The 20,520-nt window shown below is 47.0% G+C and overlaps 1 protein-coding gene across 4 annotated transcripts in view; it reads left to right on the top strand.

The window, feature by feature from the left end:
- Nucleotides 1-20,307, top strand: part of Marchf8 (membrane associated ring-CH-type finger 8) — a 97,697-nt gene extending 77,390 nt beyond the window's left edge. For 3 of the 4 annotated variants that reach the window (XM_042696337.1, XM_042696338.1, XM_042696339.1), the window contains 6 exons: nucleotides 2,006-2,056; nucleotides 11,770-11,852; nucleotides 12,046-12,891; nucleotides 14,169-14,349; nucleotides 16,368-16,515; nucleotides 16,900-20,307. In XM_042696337.1, coding sequence (XP_042552271.1) covers nucleotides 2,006-2,056; nucleotides 11,770-11,852; nucleotides 12,046-12,891; nucleotides 14,169-14,349; nucleotides 16,368-16,515; nucleotides 16,900-17,204 — 1,614 coding nt within the window. In that variant the 3' untranslated portion in view covers nucleotides 17,205-20,307. The remainder of the gene's footprint in view (nucleotides 1-2,005; nucleotides 2,057-11,769; nucleotides 11,853-12,045; nucleotides 12,892-14,168; nucleotides 14,350-16,367; nucleotides 16,516-16,899) is intronic. The other variant, XM_042696340.1, reaches the window with a different exon arrangement.
- Nucleotides 20,308-20,520: the final 213 nt, after the last annotated feature.

Below are 20,520 nucleotides of genomic sequence, written 5' to 3' on the forward strand. Positions count from 1 at the left end.
TATTTCTATAAAGGCAAAGAAGACAACACTAAAATGTCAGTGCTGGCTGGCAGGCTGCTGAGTGGTCTAAACTTTTTCTTCATGAGCATTCAAAGCCAAGAGCACAGAAATGAAGACAGCCTGAAGTCTGCCCGATTGAGAAGGGGAAGCCAGCTCTCAGTAATGTCTCCTCAGACATCCGCCTCCTCCCTTCCCACCTTGATGAGCTGTCATTAAGTATGAGTTTATTAGAGTAGACTCACTCCTGAAAGGGGTTTGTAAACAGCCTGCTAGCTTGTGATTGTCCCAATGATTTTACCTTACAACACCTCAGCTTCTGGTGTGTAGTATGTGAACTTGAAAAGAATAAAAAAATCATCCTAAAGCTATAAGATCTTCTCTTCCTCTTCTAATAATGAGGCTCATGCCCCAAATACTGACTCCTCAGGAAGCTGAGGTCAGGAGGATTTCGCTTTCAGAGTATCCTGGGTAAAAAATGGTTGTGAATCTCCATCTTAGGGGAAGAAGCTGGGCATGGTGGTGCACATTTATTCTATCAGCTATGTTGGGAAGTGTAAACTAGGAGGACCACTGTCTAGGCATGGACCCAGGCAAAAAGTGAGATTCCCTCCATCTCAAAATAACTAATACAAAGAAAGGTTCCATGGGAGAGCACTTGCCTTGCATGTGCAAAGCCCTGAGTTCAGGCCCCAGCACTAACACCCTGCAAAAGAACAGAATGAATGGATTCAGTAGTTATTTTATTTAAAAAAAAGGTTTATACTAAGATTTTTTAAAGTCATAAATTATAACTTCCCTGTACAACTATTTGAACATTAAAAAATAATTTTTTGAGGTCCCATGTAGAAGATTATTGTGCTGGTTTGCTAAAGCTACCGTAACAGCCACAATCTGGGTGACTTATGCTGCAGTTTCTCATAGTTGGATGCTGGAAGTATGTGCTTAAGGAACCAGCCAGGAGGTATCCTTTGAGGCCTCTCTGGCTTGCAGATAGTATCTGTTCCCTGTGCTTCACAGTCTTTTATCTGTATGCTATAACTTAATCACTGCTGCTCCCCCCCCCCCCCCCCCCCCACACACCTCCTCTACCTCCTTTCCCATCTCCTTTGTGAGTCCTGGGGCTTAAACTCAGGGCCTAGGCACCATCCCTGAATTTTTGTGCTCAAGGCTGGTACTCTTCACTTGAGCCACAGCTCTACTTCTGGCTTTTTGGTGGTTAATTGGAGATGAGAGTTTCAGGGAACTTTCCTACCCAAAATGACTTTGAACTGTGATCCTTAGATCTCAACCTCCTTAAAAGGTCTTCCCGAATTTTCTCATTGTTATTTCTCAATAGGACCCCACTCCTAAGTATGCTCCCAGTTATATGCTGATGTATTGGAAGTTAAGACTTCCGTATAAATATGTATGAAAAATACACACATATAAATTTGGGGTAGGGCAGATAAGTATTATGTATTTGAGAATGAAAGACATTAAGGAGGGGGACTTTGAAACAAAAGTTGGTGGCTGAACATGGAGGTGTGTGAGACGGAAGGATGCTAGTGTAATTCCCAGATTCCACTGCTCTGGGAAGAGGAACAGATATGAGGGAGAGGATATGCTGTGCCCTGTTTACTGCCTTGAACTTGGACAGTCAGGTGACCTGGCTTTTTTTCCCCAGGTGAGGTCAGCTGTCCTGCTGTTTGGACCATATCACATACAATGAAGCATGTTATTTCTCACCTCTGAACTTGTACTTGAATGTGTTTTAAGACAACTACCACTGTCTTATTTTTACAGTTAATTCCAAACTCTTTTCCTGATCAGTTCCTTTAGTACAGTGAACATTGTTTTTGTTTTGTTGTTGTTGTTGTTTTTCATTTTTGCCTAGTTTTCCAGTATCTAACACCTGGCCATACGCATCCAGTACATAGTAGTCAGTGTGATTGTTATAATCAGTTACTTGTTCTTTGCACGTTTTAATGAAAGCTTGATATTTATCACCTGTTTGGCTTTCTTTCAGAATGAGAAAACTTTGGGACATTCCATGAGTCATTCAAGCAACATATCTAAGGTAGAGTACCTCCAAAATATGTTATTCTGTGTCCACACTTTGCATCTGTTGATACTTGTCTATCTTTTTTGGAGGGGAAAGATGGGATGGTGGGTTGAACTCAGGACCTGGAACTTGTTTAGCTTTGCATGCTTGACTGATTGGCGCTCTACCACTTGGGCCCTACTTGCAGACAATTTTGGCCAGTCCTGGGACTTGAACTCAGGGCCTAGGCATTGTCCCTAAGCTTTTGCTCAAGGCTAGTGCTCTATCACTTGAACCACACAGCACCACTTCTGGCTTTTTCTGTTTATGTGGTACTGAAGAATAGAACCCAGGGCTTCATGCATGCTAGGCAAACACTCTACCACTAAGCCACATTCCCAGCCCCAGACTTGTTTTTTGCTGGTTATTTTGGAGATGAAATCTTGCAGAGTTTTCTTCTATCCAGACTGGCTTGAAACCTCAGTACACTGGATCTCAACCTCCTGAATAGCTAGGATTACAGTTAGGAACCATTGACCTTGTGATACTGTTATCTTTTAAAGACATCAACTTCTGATACAGTTCTGTAGTAAACTTTAAGATCACATGACAATTGTTGCAGTTATAGTTCTCTAATGAGGCAACTTTGTGTTGAGGAAAGTGTTTAGGGGAAACTCTTTAGAAGAAATCTCAGCCAAATAGAGTATCTGTCTTAGGAATGTGTTTGACTGAGTTACACAGAGCCAACGGTGGTAATATAAACCTAGATTCATGGCTCAGGTGGTGAGGTATTTGAAAGTAGGTGGTCTGTGGTTGAGTTGCTCACAGATGTCACCAGGCCCCTGGCTGTCTTTTCTTTCCATGTCACTTTCCTTCTGTGTTGTCATCATCCCTCTTGGCACCTTGGGAGCTGGGCCTTTACACACCTTGACTGTGTGTCTGCCGGGAATGAAAGGAATGATCAAGGAATGAAGAGGAAGGTTAATACTTCCCTGGTTGACCCCAGTTACCTCCAGCTAAGAAAAGGAGAACTTGATCTGCCCTCTCACAGCATCTCACCCTGCAGAGTGGTCCCTTTAGCACTTTCTAGAAGCATATCAGCTGTGAAGGTGTGTATGTCCAGGAGGCAGCAGAGGCTCCAACATAGTAAGGTTGCTCCAGGGTTTTCCTCTCAGGGAGGCCAAGCCCACTCTGTCCCACTGGAATTGCTGCAGATCCCAGGAATTGGAATCCTAACCATACATAATCTTTATGGAGCCTCAGCTGATGCCCGCTCAGGAGGAATGAGATGCACAGGGCAGTGCACAGATATGATGGACTTCACTCTGAGAGAAGCCTTCCCTTTCAACTCTGAGACTTGGATCTGTTCCAAGTGACAGTTTGTAGAGCAAAAGATGGGTAGCACGTGCCCCAGTGAGAAGATAGGGCCCTGGATGCCGCCTGGGGTGCTCTAGCTTTTGAGGTTGGCGAAGGCTGGCACTACACTGTAGGCTGTTTTTGGAGTCCTACATAAATGTATTAATATATCATGAATAGTATGTACCCCTCCCCCCATCAGTCAGATGTTCTTGGGGAGAAGTTAGACTAGGCATGTTTAAGGACCACTTTAAAGTATTTCCGCTCTGTATCTTAGCAAGCATATCCCAAAGAATGAGAGCATTGACTCACTTAGACATCTTGACTATTTTCTAGCTATTATTGCTGTTAGACAGGAATGAGATGGAACAGAGTGTCTGGTTGATTGAAGTACAGTCCAGTAGGGAGGCTTGGTAGCCCAATTTTGCTTCAAGGACATGTTGTGGCCAGGTTTGCTTTTCTGGTTCTTAATCCACAGTAGGCCAGTCAGAGGTTTGATTACTCAGATTCCTACACTGCATGGTAGGCAGAGTATGGATTTCTTAATTTATTGTGAAGAAAACAACTATCCCAGAGACAAGAGACTTACTTGCATGCAGTGAGAGCCAAGGGATTGATCTGGATGAGTTTCCTGCATCAGCTTGCTCATTCTGAGTCACAGACACCACTGCCCACATTTGAGCACTAAGGAGGCCCGTGTGTGTGTGTGTGTGTGTGTGTGTGTGTGTGTGTGTGTGTGTGTGGTGTGTGTGGTGTGTGTGTGTGTGTGTGTACACTGATGAGGCCTGGGTGTGTGTGTGTGTGTATACTTTGTCTCTTCTTTTCTAAAGGTATCTTTTCATATTTTCATGTTTCTTTCTTACTAGTTTTCAGCTAAAGTATTAGGCCAGCATTTTCCAAGTTTCATTCAGAGGCTCCTGGAGCGTAGGGAAGCGGGGGCAGTTTTGAAACATGGAATAAAAATACTAAGAAAATGAAAGCATTTTCTGCCTTTCCACCCTCATTCTCTTATGGGGGTATAAGGGATTCCAGGGCTGGGAATTGGGCAGGGTGACATCTTCTCCCAGAACACTAAAACAATGCATTCTTGTATTTTGAAGTGTCCTAATGCGGCAAGTACTGATAAATGTCGCTCCTGTGAGTACTCTGGGAGCCTGCACTGTGTTCAAGTCTGTGAGGCTCCTGAGGCATTTTAGAAGTACAGTCTTCCCAAATGTAGCAGTTTGGTTCATTTAGGAAGTATATACATTGAGCACCTATTGTATGCAGGCCAGACTACAGCAGTTTCAAATGTGATGTATTAATCTAGAAACATATTCCTCAACCTTGGTTAGGTGCAATTGGAGGAAATAAACAGGTTCCAAGGCATGGTGAAGAGCCCTTTGTGAGGAGGAGCCAGGCACTTACAATGGCTGTGGGAGTGTCCTTGGAGGAGCAGGAAGTGTGGAGGCCAGTGCTAGGCAAACAGCAGAGCAGAGACCAGGCAGGTGAGAGTTGTGGCGTGGCTTGGTTGTAGAGTGTTTCAGCACAAGCAAAATGCAAAAATGAAACAATGCTTGTTTACATTGTGTGTGTAAGGGGGTAGGTCTTACAAAAGGTGACTGGTTTCATTTCCCACCTTCTGCCTCATTTGGCTGTGAAGGAGAAGCCCTAGCATGAAGTTAGGGTTCTGTGTTCTCATCTTGGGCATGTCCCTTTGGCTATAGTTTAACCATTCAAGTTCCGTGCCCCTTGGGCCAAGGCTGGCCAGATTGGCAGCCTGGGCCAAAGCTCTCTTCGTGGCTTGTGGTGGATGGGGGTTGGAGGTTGGGTAGGAAGGAAGCATTCTGTAGCAGAGATGGGCCCTATCATCCATTGGGTGGAGTTTCTGACAGGGGCAGCATGCAAGCCTCCCAATGGAGTCATTTTGCATCCTGCACTGGCCTATATTTATAGATCATGCCACTGGCCTGTCTGTGGTTAGTTGCCCCATTCTTAAATGATTAAACTGCTCAGTGGGGTGTCCCGGAGTACAGTGAGGACTTTGGAGTTATAAGCAGTGCTTTTGCCTTCAGCTCTGATTTCCTCAAAGAATTCTTGGCAATGAAAAGATGCTTTGATTATATTTGAAACATTAAATATTTAAAGCACATTACAATAGTAAACTTTTGAGTGATAAGTATCAGACGCAGTGCTTTCACCCTGCTGTTTTTGTGGCTTTAGTCCTTCCTGTGGTTATACCTGTAGTTTCTGGGACTGTGAAGCCATTTTGTTCATGGCAAAACCAAATTGTTTTACAAGATTCCAGGTATAGTGTGGACACCTTGGGAAGGGAAGCCTTCAGAAAGCCGTTAAGCCACAGCCTTTCCTCTAGCTGTGCTGATAGACATCCCTCACTGTGCCTAAAAGGGGAAAGAAAAGAATTCTGTGGTGGTGCTACTTCTGGGGTAGTGTTCATGAAGTCATTTATAATGGAAGTCCTTTTGGCATTCAGCAGTTCTTATTGTCCATTCTCCTCCCTGAATCCTATGTTGTATATGTGTTAATGGGAGGTTTAATTAATTGCCTTTGTGAAAGCCCTAGCACAAGAATCCACATAAATTTGCCACAGCAGCCACACACTGGCCTTTCTTCCTTTAATTGTAGCTTCTGTTTGAAGACGAATACAATTGGGAATTTATTTATAGAAACAAGAGTATCATGAAACTTTGGTTTTGACTGAGTAATTTCTGTACTAAGCAGGAAGTTTACTGAAGTAATCTTAGTCTGCATATCTCAGTATCTGAACACCAAATGAGACTTTGTCTCTGTTATAGAAAGTTGGGCCTGCTGAGGTGGTGGTTAGGAGCAAAGTACTATCTTAGTTTGAAAAGGGAAGACAGTAACTTTCAGCAATTTCCTGAGGAGGAAGCACAAAGAAAAAGGTGACTTCCAGAATGGTCCCCCAAACGGTCCCACCCTACTTCCTAAACCTCTGCATGCCCTGATACTCTCTGCTGCCCCCTGATTGTGACAGCACAGGTTGCTTTGGAATAGGGAGAGGACTTTTGACATATGCATGGCCCCAGGGGAATCCCATGAATCCTTAAAAGTAGAGAAATTGCTGTGGCTGATGGCAGAAGGGGAAGTAAATGAGGTTGGCAGCACACTGGCTTGAGGGGAGAAAGGGTACCACATGTAATGATATTTACTTGTTGCCCCAGTGGTAGCCACAGTGGGAGGTCCATGGGCCTGCAGGTAATGACTGTTACCTTGAGCAGTGTGGCCCAGCACACCATAACAGTGCTCTTGAGCCACAGACACACAATGCATCCAAATTCTCTACACTAGTGGGGAGAACCTGAGCTCTTTGACTTATTTTGATGTTTTTTGTTTTCATTGTAGAAATTCAGTTGCATAGTCAGTGGCTTTCAGTTTTACCTTGACTGTGATCCATCGTAAGGCATAGGTTTTACATTAAAACCCAGTTGGTTCATGCGGACAACTGAAAAATAAAATTCCCTCTGAAAGGCTTAATCCTTATTATGCCGGGTATGCTCTGATTGCTACTCTCTCCGTTCTATTGTGGTTTTTAAGTTTAGAGCATGAGCCACTAAATCAATTTATTCACCTGTTGTCCCTGATTTGACAAAGAATTTATTAGTTGTTGTACTTTTGTGCTAGTGGGACTTGAATTAAGGGCCTCATGCTTGCTAGGCAGGCACTCAGCACTTGAGCCACACTCCCAGCCCTTACTTTATTTCTTCAATGTTTTTAAGTAAAACTTTGCTTAGAAATTATCTGCATGGCATGGCACTGCCAAAGGGTCTCCATGAAGTTGGTGTCCTTTCCAGCAGGTGTCTGGTATCCTGCACAGATAGCAGCAGTGCTTCTTAGCCTGCCTCCCTTGTGGGCCTGTTAGGGACACAAAGAGAGCATCCTCCCTTTCTAGCCTTTCTGCCTGGTAGTTGGTTCTGCAGGTAGGAATAACTAGATGGGGATCAAGTTGGTGCTGGTGTTTTGCCATCATAAGCAGAGCTGTACAGACCTGAATTCCTGCAGAACTGCTGGCACAGAGTAAGTGTACCGTTGTAATTCTGAGTACTGTTGCCCACAGCTGAGGTTGTATCAGTGCATAAACACACCTGTCTCCACACTACTGCTAACATAGCTGTGCTACAAACATCATCATTTTTCCCCCTATCATATCATCTTCTTGCAGTTGATTTGTACATACTCACAGTGAGAGAGGTTCAGCATCTTCCCATGTTTGAAGAGCCATCTAGTCCCATTTTTTTTATTGTCAGTAGGAGATGCAAACATGAGCCCTGCTTACTTCTTATCCTCCTTGTTAATTCCCTTTAGATATGTGACTTTAAAACAAGCTGGTGGTATGTTTCTGCCCTGCCTGAGAAGTAAATATCCTGAGGACTGGGTCTTATAGCCCCTGCAGAGGTGTCAGGTTCTCCCAAAAGGACACAGAGCAGAAAGGGGTACCAGAACCACCAAGGAATTATATGAAGTGTCCCCTGCCCCATACTGGGATTTGAACTCTTTGTACTTGCTAGGCAGGCATTCTGTCACTCGAACCACACCCTCAGCCCCTTTTGCTTTTAGTTATTTTTCACATAGGGCCTCACTTTTTGCTTGGATTAGCCTCAGATCATGACCCAGTACATGTATGACCATGTTTGGTGGTTATACCACACTCAGCTTCTCTGTGGGGGGGGGGAGGGGGGGAGGTCTCACTAACTTATTTCCCAGGCTGGCTTCAAACTGTGGTCCTCTTTAATTTCTTCCCAAGTACTTGGAATTATAGGTGTGAGCCACTGTGTTTGTTTCCTTGTTAAAATCACTGAAAATGGTAGATCTGGTGGGCAAGACAACTAGTAGGAAACTCACATACAACCAAATTGTCTAAAATTGTCATTCTTCAGGGTCAACTGAGATTCAGGCTTGGGCAGAACCTGGAGGTCATCTTAAGGAAAGGGGACTTTTTTGTTGTTGCTCAGTTGCTTCACATTTTTCTTCTTACAATTAGGAAGTGTCTTTTGAAACCAGCAGGAAGCCTCGGGGCAGCACACTGCCGCCTTCTTGCACACCAGTTATACACCTAATTGCAGCACCACCCTGTGTCAGTCCCTGTGCTGCAGCGCGGACAGGCCCCACCTCAGAGCACCGCAGGTCCTGCCCATTGTGACCAGGTGGCTTTTTCCTCATGGAACTTTGTCTCCCCCCACCCGCCTTGGCCTTTACCCCAGCCAAATACTAATGCCATGTTACCGGAGACTTGTGAGTTACTTGAAGGCCACAAGGCAAGTATGTACTTTCTCTTTGACTTCAGCTTCCTGCCTGAGGCCTGTCACTTCCCAGATGCTGACCCTGGTTTGGCAGCATTCTCCATCCTTCTAATAGGATCCTCTGAGCCTCAGAGACACCAGAGAGAAGCCCTTGTGGGACTCAGTGTCATCAGCTGAGTTTAACCTGTGCAGTGAGGAAGGGAGGTGACTGATTGAAGTGAGTAGAGGAGGCTGTGAATACAGCTGGAGGCTGGTTACACCTTCCTTCCAAGTCTGCCTGAGGTGGGGCGGTGGTAACTTCAAGTCTCTCCTACAGATATGCCCAGCCTGTGGCCTTCATGATATTTCTTTGGCCTTGCCTATAGAGGCTCAACACAGCTAGCCAATCACTGCAAGAAGTTCATGAAGTGCTGGGGAATGAGCCCAGGGTTATGTGTAAGCTAGGAAAGTGCGTGCCAGTGAGCCTTATTCCCAGCCCTTGTGAGGCTTTCCATCTCAGGATGAGGTTGGCATTAAACATCAGAGAACCACCAAAGATTGGGGAAATTAGGGTACTTTGTTTCCCTCACTCTGTCTCTCTCTGGTAACTGACAATAAAACTTTGGTACCAAAGGACTTATGTGCCTAGCTTAGGGCTAGAGAACCCTCCAAAGAGTGAGATCTTGGCATGCTGCCCTGGGGTAGGGGAAGTGCTAGACAAAGATATAGCCCATGCAGTTGGGCCTACAAGACATGGGGTAGGGGTAACAGCACCCTGTCCACGTAAGTCCTAAGACTATTTCCTTTAGGAAGAATCCTGAGACATAGCAACACAGGCTTAATTTAAAGAATGTCATTTTTGTGTCTGTATATGAATGGTTAAGAATTTTGTCCATTAGTGCTTAACAAAATATGTCTAGCTGGGTACTAGTGGCTCATGCCTATAATCCTAGCTGCTCAGGAGGCTGAGATCTAAGGATCCCGATTCAAAGCCAGACCAGGCGGGAAAGTTCATGATCAGGCTTCTGATTGGATTTGAAATGATGGCTAACCTCAATCTGGAAGGAATACGAGCAGAGGTCCAATTGGCACCCCAGTCCTGGCTCTCTCCAGGTTATTGCCTGTGTTGCATGAGCAGTGGCATGTGCCATTCTGGTGGCTGTCAGGTGTCACAGGTCATATTGGTAGAATGCCAAGATGACAGCGGAACTTGGGGTACACTTAGAGAGAGTAGAGGCTTGTCCTGAGCCAGGGAAATATGAGCCATGCTGGATTTCCCCTCCCCCAGATCAAGAAACTAGGGGTTTACTCAAAGTGATAACATTGTTTCTTGAGCTCTTCCAGTGGAATAGAGCTGATGCTTACCCTGGCTTGTGTCTGTATTCATAGGCGTACACAGCATATTCATATTGTGCTCAATAACAGCAATAGTCCCTGTAGATTATAAAGGAATTAAAAAAAAATCCCTATTCCCTAGTGACAATGTAGCTGTCTTATTGTCATGGTGCAGCATTTTCTCATGTTTGTGGTGATGCTGGTGTGAGCCTGTGATGCTACTGGTTACACAGAAGTGTGGCACTTAAAAACTGTCATTGTGTCACTGCTTTATGTACATCCTGTATACTATGTGCTATATACTATCTACTGTATATTTATGGTGTGTTAGAATATATATGCTCCTACTTATTTGGGAGGTGGGGGCTGGAGAACAGTAAAGACCAGCTTGGGCTAAACAATGAGATACCCTCTCTTAGAAAACGAAGCAAAAAGGTCTACTGTAAGACAGTAGCTTGTGTTAAGCCAGCAGCAGCCCCCTCCCTCTTGGGCTTAGTGCATCTTTTATTTTTCCTGTATGAGGGTTTGAATTCAGAGTCTTGCATGTGCTAGGCAAGTACTCTCCCTCTTAAGCTTTGCCTTCAGCCTTCTTACTTTACTTTGGTTTTAGATATATATCTTGCACTTTGGCCTAGGCTGGCATTGGACTGTAGTTGTGATTACTGGTGTGTGCTACCATGCTTTATGACCCATACTTGATCTCATGGAGGCCATATGGAGTGAATGACCTGTGCCATCTAGGTTTGTATAAATGTACAACAATAAAATCCTCCAGATACACACTTAGAGCCTGCCTCTATTATAAGCAAAGCAAGTCTTGATGGATGTGAGGACTTTAGAATGCCTTGCTAAACAAAACACAGCTAGACCCCCAAGGGGGTTAGTATGGGAAACAGGGGCCTCCTAGCTCCTCTCCTTCCTCCTCCCTCCCTCCCTCTCCCTCCCTCTTATTCCTCCCTTCCTCCCTCTCCTCCCTCATTACTGCCCCCCTCCATTTCATTTCTCACTGTGGTACTTCTCTGTCTCTAATTTGGCAGTACCCTCAGAGGCTCTATTTTGTCAATTCTCTTGATTATTTTCCTTACTTCTCAGTTGTAGGGTTGCATCTCTCTGAAGTGTCCTGGGTGGTGTTGTGGCTGTGTGGCCTCAGATCATGTAGTCTCTCTATGGAGAGCTGGGTAGTAGAGAGCTGGTAGTGAGGTTCTGTGGACCAGTGCCCTAGGCACCTGTGTGATTTGTGGAGGGGGAGAACTCTTTCTTACATCTGCGTAGCACCTGAATTTTTGTGTGTATGCGTGCTAGTCCTGGGGCTTGTACTCAGGGCTGTCCCTTTGCTTTTGTGCTCAAAGCTAATGCTCCATCACTTGAGTCACAACTCCACTTCTGGCTTTTTTGGTGATTTATTGGAGATAAGAATCTCACAGACTTTTCTGCCTGTGCTCACTTGGAACCAGGATCCTCAGATCTTAGCCTGCTGAGTAGCTAGGGTTACAGGAGTGACCCACCATCATCTGGCTTTGTGCTTAGTTTCTTAAGTTAATATTCACTAGCTAAGTTCAGATACTTGGGAAATAACCAGCCACCAAACTTGTAGGAGCTTAGAAGTGATGTGTACTGGTCTCAGGTGTTTCGTGGCTACACGTTTGCCACAGATAAAAAAAAAAAAGAATGCTGTTGGAGCTGTTCACCTAGGCATGTAGGAGCCCAATGCATAATCCTTGCAGAGTAGTGGGGAATAGCAAGCACACTTAGCGTTTTCTACCTACTGCCATTGCCAGGGAAACTGTTTCCTCAGCACTGACTGAAGGTGTGTCATTGCAGGCTGGGAGTCCTCCATCTGCATCTGTTCCAGTGTCTGCCTTCTCTCGCACTTCTGTCACACCATCCAACCAGGACATCTGCAGGTAACACTGCTTCAGATGCCACCTTGGCTCGGTTGTCCCCAAATGCACAACAGTGTCTGTAGGCTCTGTTTTCCATTGTGGCCCACTTGTATGTGCCGTTGCCCAGTTACCAGAGTCTCATTTCTTCACTGTGGTGTCTGTTCTCTTCTAAACTTGTTTCCCTCTGTGCTTTATCCCGCTGTTGTGCATGCAGTTCCGGTGCAGTGTTTTCTGACTGTTGTCACCACAGTCCCGTGCAGTCTGCTGTTGTCTTGAATGCACCTCTCTGCCAGAGGTCTGTGACACAAGGGCTCCCTGTGACAATTATCTGTAAAGACACATTACAGGCACCAAAGAGAAACTCCTTTGGTTCAGAATGGGTCCAGCCCTTGAAACCTATGAAGAACTCCAAGGCCAGAAGAACACTGAAGTTCTCAAAGTCACTGAACGATGTGGGTGAGAAGACCCAGGATGCCTTGGAAAGCTTTGACTACGTGGAGAAGACATGTTCTGAAGGAAAACTGGCACCCCCTCAACACCGAGGGCTCAGAAAGAATGGGCCCCATGCTAAAGAGAAAAGAGCTCTGGCCCGCCCACCGCTTGGTCGTCCCAAGCACTCTCAGGTCTCCTCCCTTTCTGCCAAGCATTCAGCCACCACAGAGGTGGAAGCCAGCAAGGGCAGCCTGCACACCCCTCTCTTAGAAGAGAAAACAGATGGCGAGTCTGTGTCTCGAAGCCGGCGGCTGCTCCGGTACCTGTTCTCACTCTCCCACAGCTTGAGTGCCAGCAGCCTGCACAGGTTCCATGAGCTAGAGAGCCATGCCATTCACTTGCATGCCACCAAGTCCTCCAGTGGGCTGGCAGGGAGCCCAGACTTCTGCTCCGATGAAATGGGAGATGACGACGTCTTTGAGGACAGCACTTCTGTCACACTGAAGAGCAGGGTCCTGCGGGCGCCCCTGTGCTCAGTGGAGAAAGACAGTGACCTGGACTGCCCTTCCCCGCTCTCTGAAAAGCGCCCCCCCACCTCACCTGTCTCCACCTCAGGGGATGCTTGCAGGTTGGTTTACCTGGAACTGTTCGGGCCGTGTCTGCTCGCACCCCCGTAGTCTCACCTTGCTTTAATATGTGAAGTTTCAGGAAAATGAAGTAATAACCCAGTTGTAGCCACTTACGGAGTAATTGTTTCCTCCAGGAGATTGGAGTATTGATGCCATTTGAAAATCTCATGTTAAAAGATGAAGAAGCTACACATATTAAAGGCCGAGCTGACTCTTTGCAGCTAAAATAAGTAGACTTTGCATAAACAAAACGAAAGAAAATAATATCTCCAGCTGTCCAGCTTGGTGCTCCTGATTTTAAGCATTTCCAGAGTCTTATTCTCTCTCTCTCTCTCTCTCTGTCCTTCTGTCTCTCTCTGTCTCTCTGTCCTTCTGTCTCTCTCTGTCTCTCTGTCCTTCTGTCTCTCTCTGTCTCTCTCTGTCTCTCTCTCTCTCTGTCTGTCTCTTGTTTTTTACTCCCTTCATAAGTGTGGGGGCCTGGCTCTCCCCAGCACCTCCTTTATCCATTTCTTCTCTTAACTCTTAGCTCAGGTATGGCATCCCCGCCCAAAGGTCCTTATTTTGCCTTATCTTCCTGTAAAGCATCCTTGTACAGACCAGAGTGCTCAGGGTTGATTCCCTGTCACTGATCCTGTTCATCCTCCAGGCTCCTTGCCTCAGTGCCAGCTGGCGTAGTTTTCATGATTAAATTTAAAACAAAACCAAACCTGACCCTAAAACAGTTCAAGAGTCTGATCTTGCTAGCTCCCAACTCCTACCAGGTGTCCCTACCTGGTCCCTGGCAACTGGAAAAGACTCCTGTCCTCAGAGGCCCCTGTTCCATGAGGTTAGCAGTCGAGTCCAGGTGCTTGCTTCCTTGCAGATGGCTGCTTTACATGAACTCCCATGTGGTTCACTGTGGTACTTTGGTTTCACATAGAAATGTTTAGGTTTTTGTTTCCTAGAGAAAATTGTCCTCTGACATGTTATCTTTCCTTAAATTCATCTTTCAATGGCTGTCTCAAGTCTTACCTGAAAATGACTGCTTTGTCATTTCTTGTGTTATTTTCCCTCTCTGTTGCCAAGTGCCATCCTGGCTTTCTCTGCTGGTGCGGTAAGCTGGAACTTTCAGTTGGTGGTAGTTGTTGGCATTTGTGTTTCTGTATTTCTGTGCCTGTTACTCTGTGGTATTCATTTCTCAGTGTTTCTTTGGGGTGGGTGGGATTTTCCTTCCACCAGACAGTTCCTTCCCTGTCGGGAGCCCTTCTCACAGTGACTGCTTTTTCTTGTGCTGCAGGATCTGCCACTGCGAAGGTGATGATGAGAGTCCTCTGATCACCCCATGCCGCTGCACAGGCAGCCTCCACTTCGTACATCAGGCCTGCCTGCAGCAGTGGATCAAGAGCTCTGATACGCGCTGCTGCGAGCTCTGCAAGTATGAGTTCATCATGGAGACCAAGCTGAAGCCTCTGAGGAAAGTACGTGAGCGGGCCACCCAGAGGCACAGTGACCAGGCCTCTCAGCCCTGGGAGGCTTGCCTATGCCCAGTGGTTTAGCAAGTAGGGGGCTGGCGCTTATGTTCTCATTGTAGATCTTTGTCTGTACTGATGTCTGAGCCCCTGCCCCCAACCTGGGAAGATGTTCTTCTCCTCCTGTTGTCATGCTTCTCTTTCCTACATGTTGAGACTGCTAGCTTCTCTGTGTCAGTCAGCTGCCCTTGATCACGACTGTCCCTTCACATCCTGGTCAGCATTTAGCTTCCTGCATATTAGCTGCTCATGTCTAGCCTCTCCAATTAGGACTACATGTTAGAGGTTACTGTCTCTCCCCAGCGCTCACCCTGCTGTATCACACAGTCTTTGTTTTTGTACACACTGGTAATAAGTATTTGCTGGGCAGTAGCAACATGTAGCCATCAGGCCTCAGGTCATTATTGTGTGTGTGTGTGTGTGTGTGTGTGTGTGTGCACGCGCGCGCGCGCGTGCGTGCTTGTATACTTGTATTGCTGGGGATTAAACAGAAAGTCTTGTGCTTGCTTCTACTAGAGTCATACCTTCAGTCATTTTGATCTTCAGTTTATTTTTCAGATAAAGTTTCACATACTTTTGCCCAGGCTAGCTTGCAATCTTCCTATTTCCACCTTCTGTGACACCATACCTGGCCAACTTCTCCCTTCTGAGAGGAGCTCTGTTCCTGGCACTGGCCTCCGCCTCAGATATTGACAGTTTGATACGTCTATGTGTTCAGTACAGAATGTTTTTGGTTCTTCCTGTTTTAAAACATTAATATATAAATTGCCAGTGGAATTCCATAGTCAGATAACAGTACATGATGGGGCCAATTTAATGCTTACTTACCTGTTTGTAGAGCTTATCTGGTATGCTGAGGGGGAAGGACTCCTTGTAGGCAGGCCTGTGTGGGGAGGGTGGGACCTTATAGATGGCTTGGTTTGGGAAACAGTTCCTAAAGGACAAGTGGGCTTGGCAGGCAATGGGAAAGGAGTTTAGAGGGATCACCTTTTAGAGAACATCCACCAAGAAGGTGGATTTGAGGCCCACGTGGAATGGTTGAGCTATGGGTATCAAGAAATGGCAGGGGTCAAGCTGTTAGAAATTGCATGGTACTATGTTCTAGCTGGGAAGTCCAGAGATTTTGCTAATTATAAAAGCCCAGCAGAAAGCAGACAGGTGTCAAAGAAGTCAGCTGCAGACTGTTTGAAAAACTATTTTGCCTCAGTAAAAATCTTCATTGAATACATTACTCTATGCCAGTCGTTCAAGTGAGTGTGACCACACTTGGATAATCTAGGTGAACCATGAGGCTCTGCTTCCAGCTTACCCCGTACAGGACCATTGGGATAAAGGCAAGAGATAGGCAGAGTGTTTATGCCTTGTTCTTTCTCTGTACTTTTATTGTTTCCTTTGGATTTGGGAAGCAGTAAATGAGAAAGAAATCTGGCTATTTGGAGCAGCTGGGTGAGCTCCTGGAGGAGATGGCACTGGGGAGTGTGCTTGTACCCAGAACTCTGGGTATTGATCTCAAGCCCGTGCAGCCAGAACTCAGAGGAACAAAGGTGGAGCACCTTCTGCCATTGCCTTCCGTGTGACCCATTGCTCTGTGTTGTGGCATCATCAGACCTTTTGTCTGTCTGTCTTTGTTGGTTGGCATGTCAGGGAGACCTAAAATGTAGCAGCTGAATCTGGAGCCAGCCTGCTCCCCTCAGGAGTTACAGGCTCCTTTGTCAGGATGCTCACTGCCTCTTCATGTACGAGTTAATGATGGAGGTTCAGGAGTCACTCTACCTGCAGCTTTCATTGCATAGCCAAATGGCTGCGCTTGATAGCTGGTTGAGGTCAAGTAGCTTTAGTACTAGGGAGAGTCCGCTGGTTCAGAGAGAGAGGGAAGGAGAGCTTGAGAGTGGCCAACATCTCAACTCTCCCATGGAGGCGCTGTGCTCTTGAGTCTAAGCCTCACAGGCTGCTTGTCTTCTTTCCAGTGGGAGAAGTTGCAGATGACAGCCAGTGAGCGGAGGAAGATCATGTGCTCAGTGACCTTCCATGTCATCGCCATCACCTGCGTGGTCTGGTCCTTGTATGTGCTGATTGACCGCACTGCGGAGGAGATCAAGCAGGGCCAGGTAACAGGTGAGCGCCGCACACAGGGACCCAGGTTTTAGTTTGGTGCATTATCTAGCTGGGCCACACACATCTGTTTTTCTGGAGGCAGGAGAGGGAGTGGAGGTCAGAATCATGCAGGAGGCACCCAGCATCCTTTTCGGTGTGGCTATGGGTGCCCTCGTCAAGTCCAGTCAGAAGAGATGAAATTGCACCACACGGGACTGTCTAGAAACCCCTCCTGAGAAAGTGGGATACAATATGAAATTGCTGAGCACTTTTCCGTCCTGCTTTTGAGGAGAGGAGTTGATGAGTGGAGGCTTCTGGCTGTGGAAGTTCAGAGCTGTGTTTTAGTTGCTTTAGATCTTATTAAATAAGGTTTCGAACAGGCTGACTTGAGTTTCTTCCTTCCAGGAATCCTAGAGTGGCCCTTTTGGACTAAATTGGTGGTTGTGGCCATTGGCTTCACTGGAGGACTTCTGTTTATGTATGTGCAGTGCAAAGTGTACCTCCAATTGTGGAAGAGACTCAAGGCTTATAACAGAGTGATCTATGTTCAGAATTGTCCAGAAACAAGCAAAAAGAATATTTTTGAAAAACCTGCACTAACAGAGCCCAACTTTGAAAATAAAGATGGACGTGGCATCTGTCGTTCCGACACAAACTCTCCTTCCTGCACAGAGCCTGAGGACACTGGAGCAGAAATCATTCATGTCTGATGGTGGAGGGCGCCATTCCCTGGACATCCATGAAGAGCTGAAGGATTTGTTTACTGCCAACTGTGTACCTTTCTTGAGTCCTTTAATAGCATAGACTGTGCGGGTGACTTACAGTGGCCTCTGTCTTTCTGACTCTCCTTGGCAAGTCTCCTGAAAGTCCTATGGGGCAGACAGTACTGGGCCCCACTTCTGCCTGCTGCTCTGTAGGACAGGAAGGTGGGATACTCCACACAGACACCATGGCTGAGTTCCTGCCCACCCTGCGGAGCAGAGCGAGAGAATAAAGGGCTATGCTAGGAAGATCAGCAGGGCCCAAAGTGAGCCATCCCTGCCCAGAGCCCGGGGCTGGGAATGTGCAGGGCTGGATGAGGAGAGTCGGGGGATGGGGTAGAAGAGCCCCCATATACAAGCACCTGCCTTCCTTTGTTGGCATTCAAGCAGATGAGGCCTCAGAGCCCAATGGCACATGGTTCACTGAGCAAACAGCACTTTACAAAAGAGAATCTTTATTTTGTGATACCTGTGTCTAGTGGGGTTGACACTTAAAAGAGCATCAGACTCAGAAATCTCCCTTTGTTGCCCTTACCTCCTTTTCATCAAAGTAGATCTGAAACCCTTTTTGCCTTACGTACTTTGAGTAGCAAGATGTCCTCAGTGCCCAAATGACAGACGTGTGGCTGGTCAGCAGGGCAGAGGCTGACCCAGAGCCCAGTTGATGGGAGTGGATGGTTGCTCAGTGGCAGTGAGTGAGATTCCTGCTTCCTGCGGCTTGGAGCCTGGTTCGGCTTGCCATGCATTTTTGTCAGCACTGAAGAAGGGTTTTGAGATGGAAGCAGAAAAGAAGTGAGTGCTTAGGAGAGACAAGTACTTAGGAAATGTTCCTTGACAAATAGCTGTCTACCACACTGGGTATCAGCTGTGCAGAAAGAGCAGGTGCCATAGGTGCGGGCACTCCTGCGCTGGCTCCTACAGGGAGCTCTGAGGAGTCACGGTCAGGGCCAGGAGGCAGGCAGGCAGGCAGGCCGGTTCTGGTAGGCCCTGGCATGAGCCACAAACTACTGTGGGCCCCTCTGTCACTGCTCTGAAACCCACACCAACCCATTGTCGCCTTAACCACATAGAACAGACAGGATGGCCCCATACCCAGTCCATTCTGCCATCAGGGATTACCTCCAGCACCATTTTTCATACCACAGACTAAACCAAAATCACTGCCATCAAATGGCCTTTGCCCCTTTAAAAAGCCAGATGAAAATTCTGCTCTTGAAGCCCAGTGTCAGTGCCAGGCAAATAGCTCCAGAGGTAGCTATGCCACATGATGTGAGTGACCCAGAGCCTGAGTCTCCCAGGATGAGACAGCACAATGCCTGGGTGTCCTGCCCTGGAATGGGATGGAACAAACACAAGAATCGTTTTCTTTGCAGTTGCATGGAGAAGCCCTGTGGTTGGTGGGAGAGGCAGGAGGCAGCAGAAGGCCTTTGAACTGGGGGAGGCTGAGAGAACAGGTCCTGTCCTGCTGCTTCTGGATCGAATCTGACTTGCTGGAGTCCCAGGGCCTGTGGGGAGCTGACTCTGATGTCACCCTGTGCTCCCTGCGTCCCAGGTCCCATCCAGCCTGTCTCTGTGCTCACTGTGCCCCCAAAGTGCAATTACCCACATTCCTTCTCAGCCTGGGGACACCAGGCAGCTACAGACTGCCCACTCAGGGGAGCTGAGCCCCAGGCAGCCCTGCCTGCACCCCTTAGGAGCTGCCCAGCTAGGTTTGCAGTCCTGTCTACCCGTCCCTGCACCCTCCCCGCAGTAGATGAATTTACGAAGAGGCCAGAATCAGAGTTTGAATGTGAGTCCCTCCCACGGGGCCCCTCAGGCTGAACTTGAGAAGCACGGATACTTTCTATGGAGAGGAAAGTACACTTAGGGGTAGCCCTAGCGGGTGTCCTGGGGGGAGGTGGCAGCATCCCTCTTACGGCAAAGGTGCCTTTGGAACCATGCCAACCACATGCTCTGCAAATCCGTCTTCCTCCTTTTCAGGAGGTCTTGACCCCTTTTCTCCTTTGACCAATGCTGGCATTGCACGCTGCCACCCCTTGCCTTTCCCTCCTGGATCTAGTTCAGCGCCTCTGATCCAACAGAACCTAGCTTCTGTCCATCAGTGACTCAGTGAAACAGGTGGCATCATGCTGCCCTCTAGTGGGGCCTCTGGATCTGCGCAAGCTCCCATAGTCTGTCCATTTGCCTCTGCTTTTGTGGGGCTGCCTGTCTGGTTTTTGCCTCCGTTTGTGCCTGTCTTTGGTGGGAGGATGGCATGAGGCTGAACCAAACAGTCCTGGGATGAGGCCTCAGGGCCAGGAGGGCTGATGCTTTTAGGCCAGGCAAAGGGGAAGAAGGAAACTGTCTCAGGGTGTCACAGCCAGCCCTCTCTCCAGCTTGGCCTTTACCCCATGAGTCATAGTTCCACTGATGGGCTTCTGACTATCTGCCAGAAGTCATTTAGGGTGTGTGCCCACTTTATTTTAAAAAAGAATTCTCTGGAAATGTAAAAGTTCTCTTCCTACTCCAAACCTCTGTGTGTCTCCTTCAGTGCTCTAACTAGCATAATGTGTCCAGAGCCTTGGGAGGCCCCTGCGGGGGGGGGGGGGTGGGGGGGGGCTGTAGAGTGAAGAGCATGCCCCCTCCCCTAAGGTGTGGCTGGATGCAAGTACACTTGTGAGGTACTACCCCTTTGAATCTGATTTGAAATATGCAACTTCCAGGCCTAGCCCAAGGAAGGATGGAAACATAGGGAACCTAAAAGCATTTGTCATTCGTTTTGGAAGTAATTAAAAGTTGTACAGCTGCCTGGTGCACATTTAGATGGTAATGTTTATAGAAAGTTGATTGTTAATAAAAACCAAATTTACACTGGCATGTGTGGTGTAGTTCCTAAAAGACTTCATATTTGAAATATTTCATAGAAAATTTCTAGTGATCTAAATGTCTAGTTTTGTATCCTTTTGTGTATGTTCACTGTTTCTCAGTATTACCACTTGAATAATTATCTGTATGGGGAGTTGTGCTATACAATGGGTGTCTAATTGCAGCAATAAAGCCTTTCTTTACAAAGGAGTTTTGCTAAGAGTGCTTTCCTGAACCTGCAGGCCGGGGACCTTCTCTCTAGGTTCCTGTAGCTTATATGTCAGGAAAGAATTAGTAGTTTCCTACTGGTGTGTTTTCTTCAGCCTTCAGACCCGGGACTTGGGGATGTCCAGAGGGCCAAAGGATGGACAGACTCATGTCCCCAGGAAGCCAGCCTCACATTCAGGGAGTGTCTGGAAGC

This window comes from Dipodomys spectabilis, unplaced genomic scaffold, assembly GCF_019054845.1.
Source record: "Dipodomys spectabilis isolate Male_0828 unplaced genomic scaffold, ASM1905484v1 ptg000207l, whole genome shotgun sequence".
In the NCBI taxonomy this organism is placed as follows: domain Eukaryota; kingdom Metazoa; phylum Chordata; class Mammalia; order Rodentia; family Heteromyidae; genus Dipodomys; species Dipodomys spectabilis.